The following is a 12,500-nucleotide window of genomic DNA, read 5'->3' as shown; positions in this document are numbered from 1 at the left end:
CCATTACATTGAAAGTAATTGTTGATAGATATATAATTATTGCCATTTTATTATTGATATTTTTATTTTTTAATTAATTAATTAATTATCTATTGTCCTAAAGAAGTCCCTCTAAGATTCCTTATAATTTTGCTTTGCTGTCAGTGAACTCCTTTAGCTTTTTCTTGTCTGGGAAGCTCTTTATCTGTCCTTCGATTCTAAATGATACCTTTGCTGGGTAGCATAATCTTAGTTGTAGGTTCTTGCTTTTCATCACTTTGAATATTTCCTGCCATTCCCTTCTGGCCTGCAAAGTTTTTGTTGAGAACTCAGCTGACAGTCTATGGAAGCGCCCTTGTAGATAACTGCTTTTCTCTTGCTGCTTTTGAGATTTTCTCTTTGTCTTTAATCTTTGGCACTTTGTGTCTTGGTGTGGGCCTATTTGGATTCATCTTGTTTGGGATGCTGTGCTTCCTGGGCTTCCATGTCTATTTCCTTTGCCAGATTAGGGAAATTTTCCATCATTATTTCTTCAAATAGGTTTTCCATTCCTTTCTCTCTCTCTTCTCCTTCTGGTACCCATATGATGTGAATATTAATATGCTTGATGCTGTCTCAGGGGCCCCTTAAACTATCCTCAGTTTTTTGGATTTTCCTTTTCTGTTCTTTTGCTACCTTATCTTCTAAATTGTTGATTTGATCCTCTATTTTATCTAATCTGCTGTTGAGTTTCTCTAATATATTCTTTATTTCAGTTATCATATTCCTTATTTCTGACTGTTTCTTATGTTTTCTACTTTTGTTTCCTATCTCTTTGCTGAAGTTCTCTCTGAGAGCACTGAGAATCTTTATAACCAGTGTTTTGAACTCTGCGTCTGGTAGATTGCATGTCTCCATTTTGTTTAGTTCTTTTTCTGGAACATTGTTCTGTTGTTTTATTTGGGACATATTTTTTGTCTCCCCATTTTGGCTCCCCCCTGTATTTGTTTCTATGTATTATGGAAGGCTGCTATGCTTCCTGGTCTTAGTTGAGTGACCTTATGTAGTAGGTGTCCTGTGAGGCCCAGTGGTGCAGTCTCCTTGATCACCAGAGCCAGGTGATCCAGGTGTGTCTGTTTTGTGGGTTGTGTGTGCCCTCCTGTTGTAGTTGAGCCTTGATATTGTCCCTTCAATGGTAGGGACTGATCCTTAGGATGATTGGTTATGAGGACTGGCCATGACTACAGTGGAGGAGCTATTGTTCAGGCTGAGTCCAAAGATGGCCATCAGGCGTGCCAGCCCTGGGACCTCCTGGGAGGGGACCCACTGCAGGCCAAGTTCACCTGCAGCCTGTGCTCTGCCCAGAGCAACCTGACATGAGCCACAAAGCAATCCGCAGATGGTTGCCACCCACACAGGCATGGAGGTGACTTGAGAGGCCAAACAGCAAACCAAGGCTGGCTGTCACTAATGCCGGGCTAATGCAGCCCTTAGCCAGATGTACAGGACACACTCAAGCCAGCTACTGCTTGTTTGGATTTTGTGAACCTTTGAGAGATTTTAAGAATGTCCATCTTATAAGCCAAAGCAAGTTGTTTGTATGGAAAAGCCACTAGAAGTGGCTTGGGATGGGATGGAGTCTCGGGGAATCAGGGTGAAAGAACAGTGTTAGCCAGGTAGATGGAGACTTAGATATGGCAGCTGCCTGTGTCTGCATGATGGGATGTGGAGGGCTCAACAACAACAAAAAAACAATGGCTTCCACCATCTTCTCCATCTGAGGTAAAGCTGCCCCTCCAGTCCTTGCCCTGAAGCCAGACAATTCAGTTGCTCCCCGTATGTCCCTGGCACCTTTTGAACTGCTGCCCTGGCACCGGATCTCAAGCAAGTGCGTCCGTCAGTGAGTAAGTCCATGCATAGGCCGTTGAAGAGGAACTCCTGGAACTGTAATCACTTTCCTCAGCCACAATTTCTGCTCGTTTTCACAGACAGTGTTATGGGGACTTCTCTCTCTGGCACTGAAACCCTGGATAGGGGATCCTGATGTAGGCCTGGACCTCCTTGCTTCTCTGGGGGGCAGGGTGGGGGGCGCCTCCACAGCCAAGATATCCCTCCTGATTTTTAATGGTCACACACAAATGTGGGACCAGCCCGTTCCGTGTCTCTGCCCCTCCTATCAGTCTCGAGATTGATTGTTTGCATGTCCTTAGTTGTAGGACTTTGGTTCAGCTAGACTTCATGCTATTCTCAATGATGGTTGTTCTGTAGTTTAGTTATAATTTTGATGTGGTCATGGGAGAAGGTAAGCACACCATTTGTCTACTCCACCATCTTCTGGTTAAGGTTTTAAATGGTTAAATTAAGCTACAAAAGAATGAAAAGCAAATATTGAATATTTATTTACTATTGTGGTGGCTCAGATTTTCTTCATCATAATACCAGAGGGACAAGATAGATAGTTTGGATAAAGTTTTAAAACTTCTGTATGTCAAAAGCATGATAAATAAAATTAAAACACAAACAAGGATAAGGGTATGGGTTAGAAATTACAGCATTCCATTTCAGCTGGAGACTCTGGCAGTCTATATATATCACGAATACTCTTTAAAATTGCTTGTATGTTTTGTCCCAAGTATTATACATGTATGAATTTCTCCTAAGATAATATTGAGGGATACACATCAGATTTATGTGCAAAAATGTTTAATATAGTGCTACTTACAATATTTAAAAATTGGAAATGTCTTAAATATACAAAAGGGTTGTGATTGAATGATCAGCATAATGGAACATTGTGCTGACATTAAAAACTGCTTTTCAATAATATTTAATGGCAGTAAAATGCTCACAACATACTGTTAAGAGGTAGAGTGTACCATATATAAGTGTATGTATATGTAATACATACTATAAACAGAGGGTGCCAAAAAACCTGTATACACATTTTAAGAAAGGAAAAAGCTGTATTAAAATTGTAATGCTCAACATATACTGATATCAAAAGATGAATACAAGTCATGGGTATACATTTTTTGGCACCCCTGAGATATATATATATATATATATATATATATATATATATATATATATATGTATATGTATATGTATATGTATATATATATGTATATATATAATTTTTATAACTATATATATAATTTTTATAACTATATATATAATTTTTATAACTATATATATAATTTTTAATATAGATAGGTATACAATCCCTTATTCAAAACCCTTGAGACCAGATATGTTTCTGAGTTTTTCAGTTTTTAGAAAGGTAATATTTCATATATAATACATTAAAGAAAAGAATATTAATATCCATAAAGATAATGATAAATAGCCTCATGTTCTCTGAAGTCAGCTTTTGCCACTAAAATGTTTTTGTGATAAGACTTTTAGTTTTCAGAGTGTTTTGAATTTTAAAATGAGGGCAAGGGATTGTAGATTGTGCATATTAAAAAAGATTAGAGTGACAATCTCTAGGAAGGGATATTGGTGATTTTTATTTTGTTTTTTACACTCTCCTATATTTTCCAAGACTCTCATTATGAACATATATTGCATAATTACAAATAAAAAGTTTAAAAAAAATAAGAAAAAGGAAAAGTGAAAGAGACACAAGGCTAATTTTGGAAAGACATGGAAAGGCAGTTGAAATCTTACTAAACTCTCTCAAATACAAACAGCCAAGAAGTAAAAAAAATTAAAATAAAATAAAATAAAACCAACCCCAAATCAGCAAAGAGTAATTATGTTGCATTACCTGCAGCAAGACTTCATACAGGACCCTCTGCATCCATCCCCTCTTAGGAGTCCCTTCCTTGACATCCTAGCAGACTTCTCCACCCTTTCTAGAAATTCAGCCTGTACTTCCTCTTACCTTACTGGACTCTGTCCTTTGAAACCCTTTCCCTGCTCAAGTGTGAAGCTTCCTCACTTTTTCAGTGTCAATCAATCTAGTTTTTCTAGACCATTGAGAAAATTTATTAACTATTTATTGACCTATGTTAAAACTGAAGAGTACAAATCAATAACTTAACTGTTCACCTTAAGAAACTAGGAAAAGAAAGGCAAGCTAAACCTAAAGCAAGCAAAAAGAAGGAAATAATAAATATTTGAATAAATAATGAAATAACAATAGAATCAACAAACCAGAAGTATATTCTTTGGAAAGATCAATAAAATTGACAAAACTTTGGCTTTACTAACCAAGAATAAAGGAAAGAGTAAAATTACTAAAATCAGGAATAAAAGAAGGGACATCACTATTGATCTAACAACACTGAAAAAAAGAAGCTTATAAGGGAATACTGTGAACAAATATGCCAACATATTAGATAACCTTCATGAAACAGACAAATTGTTAGAAAGAGGCATTTACTGAAAGTGACTCAAGAATAAAAAATCTGAATAGAGCTCTAAGAAGTAAAGAGATTGATTTAGTAATGAAAAACTTCCCACAGAGGAAATACCAAGACCAGATGGCTTCACTGGCCATTTATACAAATGTTTAAAGAATATCACCAATTCTTCTCAAACTTTTCCAAAAAATAAAAGACGGAACACTTCCCAACTCATTCTGTGAGATCAGTATTACGCTACTACGAAATCTAGACCAAGACATCACAAGAAGAGAAAACCAGTATTATGAATACAGAAGCAAAAAAATCCTCCACAAAGTACTATCAAGCTAAATCCAACAGTATACAAAAAGGATTTATATATCATGACAAGGTGGATTTATCTCCAAAATGCAAGGTTGGTTAAACACATTAAAATTAATCAATGTAATGTGTCATATTAATAGAATAAAGGACTAAAACCACATGATTATCTTAATAGTTACAGAAAAAGTATTGAAAAAAAATTCAACACTCTTTTATAATGAAAACACTTAACAAACTAGGGTTAAAAAGCAGCTTCTTCAACCAGATAGAAAGCACCTACAAAAAACCCAGCTAACATCATACTTAATAGTGAAAAACTGAATGCTTTTCTCCAAAGATCAGAAGATCTCATCACTTTTTTTAGCACTGTATTGGAGGTTCTAGACAGGGCAATCAGAGTAGAAGAAGAAATAAAAGACATCCACACTGGAAAATAAGTAAAATCATCTCTACTTACTGATGACATGATTTTGTGTGTAGAAAATCCTAAGAAGTCCACCAAAAAAACTATTAGAGCTCACAAATGAGTTTAACTAAATTTCAGGACACAAGGTTAATATTTTAAAATCTATTGTTTTTCTACATACTAGCAAGAGAGATCCAAAATTGAAATTATAAATGCAATTCTATTTACAATATCATAAAAAATACCTAGGAATGAATTTAACAAATAACTGCAAGACTTGTACATTGAAAGCTACAAAACATAGTTGACAAAAATTAAAGAATAACTAAAAAGATGGAAAAACATTCGATGTTCATGGATCAAAAGACTTAATATTAGTAAGATGGCAGTATTCTCCAAATTGATCTACAGGTTTAACACACAACTATCAAAATCCCAGATGCCTTTTTTGTGTAAATTGACAAACTGATCCTAAAATTCATATGGAAATACATGGGACCCAAAATAGCAAAACAGTCTTGAATCACTGCATAAATTGTATGAATACCTAAGCACTATGCTGTACACCTGAAAGTAATATAAAATAATATTGAATGTCAAAAAAATTAAAAAATTAAAATGAACAAAGGGTTTGAATAGACATTTCTTCAAAGAAGATACACAAGTGGCCAATAAGCACATGAAAAGATTCTCAGTGTCATTAGTTATTAGGGAAATGCAAATCAAAACTATGAGATACTACTTCACTCCCACTAAGATGGCCATACTAATAAGAAAAAGATGGATTAATAGCAAGTGTTGGCAAGGATGTGGAAAAATCAGAACCTTTATATTAATACATTGCTGATGGGACTGTGAAATGGTGAAGCTGCTTTGGAAAACAGTTCCTCAAAAAGTTAAATATTGAGTTATAATATGACTGAGCAATTCTACTCCTAAGTATATATACTCAGAAGAACTGGAAACATGTCCACACAAAGATTTCTACATGAATGTTCATAACAGCATTATTCATACTAGGCAAAAAGTGGAAATCACCCAATGTCTATCAACTGATGAGTGGATAAACACAATGTGGTCTATACATACAATGGAATATTACTCAGCCATCAAAAGGAATGAAGTTGTGATACACGCTACACCATGGATATACCGAAAAAACATTATGCTAAATAAAAACAGACACAAAAGGTCACATGTTGTATATTCCATTCTTATTAAATGTCTAGAATAAAGAAAGAAAGTAGATTAGTGGTGGCTGCGGTGGGAGAGGGTGATGGGGAGTGACTGCTAATAAGTGTGGGGTTTCCTTTTGGGGCTGATGAAAATGTTCTGAAATTAGATAGTAGTGATGGTTCTACAACTTCATGAATGTACTATACATTGAATAGTATACTTTAAAAGGATAAATTTATAATATCAATTTTAAAAGTCTAAGAAAATGTTTATTGAGCATCTACTACGTGCCATCCAGTGTCTATGTGCTGAGTAAGACACCATGATCTACATCCCTTCTCTCATGGAACTGACTGACATTCTAGTGTGGGGGCAAAACAGCCAATAATCGATAACAATTGTATAATAAGCTAAGAAAAGCATATAAGGAAGAAGCAGGCTAAGGGGCCGAGTGATGGGGTGGGTGTGCTCTTTTAGATAGGACGGTCAGGAAAGGCCTCACTGAAAGTATGAGGAGGACCTGACATGTAAAGGCAGTGAGTCAATACAACTGTCAAGGAAACTCGTTTCAGGCAGAGGGAACAGCAGTGACACTGGCACGTGTGAGGAGGCCAGTGCAGCTGGAGAAAAATGAATGAATGAGGGGAAGAGTTGTGAGACAAGAAACGTGTGTGTGTGTGTGTGTGTGTGTGTGTGTGTGTGTGTGTGTAGTGTAGTGTAGTGTGGCTGCTGTGGGGGCTGATTGTGTAGGGCCTTAGAGGCTGCAGGTATGAACTTTGGATTGGATTTGGGATTATGCTCTGAACGAAATGGGAAGCCATCAGATGGTTCTGAGCAGATGGACATCATCTGACTTAGGGCTTGACAGAATCCTTCTGTCTGCAGTGGGAATAAAAGCTAGTAGGGGACAAGAGTGGGAGTGAGATTAGGAAATTATTGCAAAATTCCAGGCAAGAGGTGATGGTCCCTTGAACCAGGGGAATTAAAGTGGAGATGTCGAGAAGTGGTCAGATTCTCGATATGTTTTAAAGCAATGTCTCCTTCTGACCCCTTACCTTGATCAATATAAGAAACTCAGGACATCTGAACAAAAACCAGTTCTTCTTCTCAGAAGGTGTATTTCAGAAGAGTTGGAAAGAAAAGAGATAGAGTGTGGCTCACGTTCCTGTGTTAATACTTTTTGTCCATATCAGCCTTTCCCCAGTGACCTCCTCAGCATTTGTGTGTTCTTCCAAAATGAGAAGGGTTCACTGTCTTTCTGTACAATCCAGAGGATCCTCCCATTCGAGTCCCACCTCCCTTTCTTCTCCTTGTATAGGTTGTGTGGATTCTTCTCAGATGCCCCTGGGAGCGGTGCCTGGTTCCACTTAAGCAGGAGAGATTCATGGGGGACTTGGGGGGCTGGGATCCAGCTTTGTTCAGTAACCCTTGGCCTGTTGCAATTCCTGATTCTCCAGGCAGTGCTCCTCCATCCTCAGTCAGGCGCCCATTGCCCACTTTCTTCTTGTGGCCCTGAGTCCACAAATAACCCTCAATATTGCACCCTGCAAACCCTACTGGTGTATCCTGAAACCTTTTTTTTTCTGGTTCCTGAAATACTTCCCTCCCCATCCCACGAATTTCTCCAGTTCTTGTAGCCTCTGTGAGCAGTTCTCAAACCAGCCTCATTGCTTGCCCAGCCACCGCGGCCCAATTTTCTGAGGATTCAGACTCATCCCATAAAGCAGGGTAAAAGCATACGCTGTTGCACAATGTCTGCAGTGACCTCCTTCCCCTGTGCTGAGGTCATGCTCTCAAACTCAAGAAAATCCAGGTCCACAAAGATTTGCTTAAAAGTTAATTTCCAACTCGAATTTCATAAGCATGATTCATAGACTTCTTCAATTTAGTAAATTCATATGGCAGGACACAAATGTGGTTCTCCGCCTGGGACATCACATTTACTAATGAGCCTAAATAGTGTCCTGTCCCCTGAATTATAATCACACTTCTGATCTCAGAGTGACGTTCACTTTCTCTCCATACTCAGCTCCAAGGTGGTGATTTAATCTGAGAAGCAGTTACCCCTCACAGGGCTGAGTTGCCTCGAGTTCCAGCTCAGAAAATGGATAAACATGCAAACAAAACCAAAACAGACAACACTGCAAGCCTGACATCTTAAATGAATAAAATGCCAATTAAATCTTTACTGAAGCATCTATAAAACACCAAAGGAGGTTTATAGTCAAAACATACGGCAAAATTTAAAAATCCTCTGAATACTTTTGATAATACGTATTGTAGCTGCCTCTCCCACCATCCGTCTTTCTTCTCATTATCTCCAAAGACCCCAGAACTCTCTAAAAGCCCAAGCTTGTGCCTTTTGTCTGTCTCTCTCTCCTTGCCCTTACTTCTCCAGGTGGTTCCTCCAGTTTCTGCTCTACTCCTCTCTCTCATCAACACAACCAGAGGTCAGACCCATTGGAATAGGCTCCTTCTTAGAGGCTATGACCATTCAGAAATTATTTTTGTCCCAATCCCATTATAAAATTTTTGTTTTATCATAGTGAACCTTCTCCTATGTTACAGAATGCAGAACTATCTCAATGGGGCAAGGACAGGAAGTACATGCTCGAAAGCTGATTCAGATGTCAATGCAGCAGGTATGCAGTGAGAGATCACGCACGACTCCTAACGCACCGGTCTTGCTGTTCCTCTGGCCATCTGGTCTACCTGGGACCACCACAGTGAGGGGGGAAGCATTCTGCCTGTGATGCCCAATCCTTCTTTCCATTTTTGTTTATGTATATAGAGTCAACCTGTGATTACCCGTGAATTTTAAACCTCAAGCTAGGTTGTTTCAGTCAGCCCACAAAAAGCATGTTCCATTTTGTGTAGTATATGCTCCATTTTATTTTCACTAAATTTTTTTGACAATCTGGCAGACACACTTTCTGTTTCCTAAGTATGCAGTTCCAGCAGTCTTGGAATTTCATGATCAATATTAATAGATAGTGCTTTAAGAGGTGACAGATTGAGACAGTTAAGTTCAATTTTTTGGTTAAAGTTAGACTTTCATTTTTAATTAATGGATAGTTTCAGGCAGATAAATATTTGAGGATGTGGTGTTTAAATATTGATAATGGTTTTTATTGCAAGCTGGATGGAATGTTGAGAAATGTTTTCTGTCACACCTAATAAATACACAGGATATTAATTTTCTAGAAATTCTTGGTAGATAGCAATTTCAGCTGTAATAAAAAAATTGTACCGTTTATGAAAATAAAATAAGAACTTGGTTTATTTTTAAGCTTTTGATCTCATAACGTCCGTAGCAACTTCAGTGCAGCTTTTCCCTGGGAATTAATGACTAGAGAGGGTTAATGGGCTAAAACTCTACTTGGGCCATCAAATTTTTAAGCTAGTCATTAATTCTCAAGTGCCCTAAGCCTTAATCTTTATCACTTAATTAATTCCAATGATATATTGTATTTAATTTATATATATCAAAGCAATTATATATAATCATTTTTACTCAGATCAAATGATTCACTTTATTGAGTGATTTGACAGTTGAACTTTGGGCCTTAAGTAATTTCTTTCGTTTCCTTGAGTGAAAAACTTTTTAATTTAAGTACTGCATTTCACATTAACCTTCTTTGGTATACTAACTTTTATAACTTCCACGTTCTATTTCTTGAGGTGGGATGGTACTGATGATAATAACATTATTAGAAAAAAGAATGTGAACAGGTAGGTACAGCTACATTGTCACATGAAGATTTGGGATAAAGCTGACATTGCAGAATGCAGAGTGAAGAACCAGAAAGCAACAGGGTCCATGCTGACACAAACCAACTGTGAAGTCCACGTCTTCCACTGGACACCCAAGTTGTCTAGACCAACGTGTCCTCTTTGCTGTTTGAGCTAGACTACGTTGTATTTTCTCTTACAGTAGAAGGCATAATACACAAATCTTATTGTGCTCAATGTCTTGTAGCTGTATTTACCTGATCTCATTATAGAAGGGTATCAAAATGTCGTCTGGTTAATAAACTATTTTCTCATACAGCAATGATGGTTATGTGATTTTCATTGTTACTGATAGTGTTAGCAAGTATTTAGATAGCTTAATAAGTTTTGTGGTTTCAGGAATGTATGGGAAGAGTGATGACAAAGAAATGAGGTTTAGTATTATGGTAGCGAGTGTTACCAAATGTATTGTCTCCAACTTTCATGAAGGAATGTGTACCTCTCTTTGTAACTGTGGATGACTTGGTTTGGGGGTAAGTCATTTCTGATTTACCTTACGCAGGACAATTTAAGTTACAAATTCCAAAATTTCCATTCTCACCATTAGATGGTGCACACACTGTAGTTATTCAAGTCTGACTGCAAGTTTTAATTTCTGTTTCTGATGAACCAGGGGTGGCAGAATAAAATCACTTTAAACCCACTTAATTCCAAGTAACCAGCTTTACCAATAGCAGAAGAAATTGTTGTATTGACTTATAATACTTCTGTTAAAAAATATATGCTCAAAACAGTATTCACATGCCCTAAGCAAAGGTTTAAAATAATTTGTACATTTTGTTTTTATTAAAATCATAGCAAAAAGGTTATAAGATGTTAATATTAAATTATTTTGCAATACAGGGTGGCTGGGTATTACTGCAAAATTGTCACCTTGGCCTAGAATTCATGGAAGAATTGCTGGAGACAATAATTACCACTGAAGCCAATGATGATTCTTTCCGAGTATGGATAACCACCGAGCCCCACGATCGATTTCCAATTACATTGCTGCAGGTTTGTTACTATGAAATAAGTGTCTTTTTCTTGAAAGTTCTACGAATTAAGATAGCATAATTGGAATTATCGAAAGATGGAAACACAACAGGGCTTTTTGGTCCAGTACAATCTGCAGTGCAAAATTTTATACTGTAATCACCAAGATTATGTAGCAAATATTTCTACAGAAGAATTCTAACACTCGGGACTCATTTATTGGGTTTCACCTCTGATCAATGTCATTAGTTTACACAGGGCTGAATTTCAGCACATATTTTATGTACCATAAGCATGTTGTTGTCTGATGTATTGTAATTCCTATATTATCCTTTACAATAATTTATAGAAACAATATTACCATTTGCTTTTTACGACAGAGTTCTCTCAAATTCACTAATGAGCCACCCCAAGGCGTCCGAGCAGGTTTGAAAAGAACCTTTGCGGGAATTAATCAAGACCTTCTGGACATCAGTAACTTACCCATGTGGAAGCCAATGCTTTACACAGTCGCATTTTTACACTCCACTGTGCAGGTAACGTCTGAAAGCAGTTTGTACATTCAGGGGTGCTAATGATGTTATGTTGCTTTCCGTGAGGGGGTCTCTGCTGCACTGTCCATCCCCTCACCCTGCTTTTCTTCCTTCATGCCACTTTTCCCCACCTGCCCTGGAATGTTTATGTATGCACTTCACATGGCCTCCCCCACCTCCATTGTAGTGTAAGCCTCTCAAGGGCCAAACAATCTCCCTTGTCTCACAGCAGCACCTGAGGCATTGCCAGAGCTCAATAAACATTTGCGGGTTGAACAAATAGATGATTTAGGTAGAAGCTTAGTTTCCAAAGTGCTGATACTGGCCAGGAGTGTTACATACGCCAACTCATATAATACAAACAACCACATTTCAAGGCAGCATTCTCACCATTTCAAAACTGGGGAAATCGAGAGTCAGAGAGGTTAAGTTCACTTGGTAAGCAGCAGATCTCAGAGTTAAGCCCCACAGTGGCTACCTCAGATGCAAGTATGTTTTGACCCTGTTCCCCACTAGTGAAAGTGAAGTCGGGAGGAAAAGGCACAGTGTCATCTGTCTTTTTCCAGGTTGTTTGCTGTTTGCTTTTCCCATATACTTAAATAGTAATTGACTGACTTTATGGCTACCCGGCAACTTGTCTATGGGATTTTTTCATTTCATTGCTTTGTTCTACGTTTTTTTAAATTAAAATTGGGGTGACAATGGTTAGTAAAATTACATAGGTTTCAAGTGTACAACCCTGTAATACATCATCTATATATCACATGCTTTGTTCTCCATGTGAATTTTGAATTTTGTTCTGTATTCAAAAGCCATCTAATGTTAACATACTTGATTCACTCCTTGATTTCCCAGAGAGATGAAAAGGCTCCTTTAACCCCCTTCCTGCATTTCTCCCTCCCTGAGACTGGAGTGAGGACAAAGTGAATCAACTGGCTTGTTCCAGGCGCCATGCTTTAGCTGCTCACAGTGGTGCTTGGATCCTCA

General features: G+C 37.6%; 1 protein-coding gene across 1 annotated transcript in view; it reads left to right on the top strand.

Annotated features, from left to right (window-relative positions):
• DNAH8 (dynein axonemal heavy chain 8) overlaps window positions 1–12,500 on the top strand; it is a gene marked incomplete at both ends in the record, with an annotated part of 336,864 nt that overhangs the window by 275,404 nt on the left and 48,960 nt on the right. The window contains 3 exons of the mRNA XM_081042394.1: window positions 8,782–8,855; window positions 10,849–11,001; window positions 11,361–11,516. Of these exons, the coding sequence (XP_080898520.1) occupies window positions 8,782–8,855; window positions 10,849–11,001; window positions 11,361–11,516 (383 nt within the window). The remainder of the gene's footprint in view (window positions 1–8,781; window positions 8,856–10,848; window positions 11,002–11,360; window positions 11,517–12,500) is intronic.

This window comes from Rhinolophus hipposideros (assembly GCF_964194185.1).
Source record: "Rhinolophus hipposideros genome assembly, chromosome: 3".
Taxonomy (NCBI): Eukaryota; Metazoa; Chordata; class Mammalia; order Chiroptera; family Rhinolophidae; genus Rhinolophus; species Rhinolophus hipposideros.
Note: the sequence above shows the minus strand (reverse complement) of the source record. Positions and strands in the feature narration are given on the sequence as shown.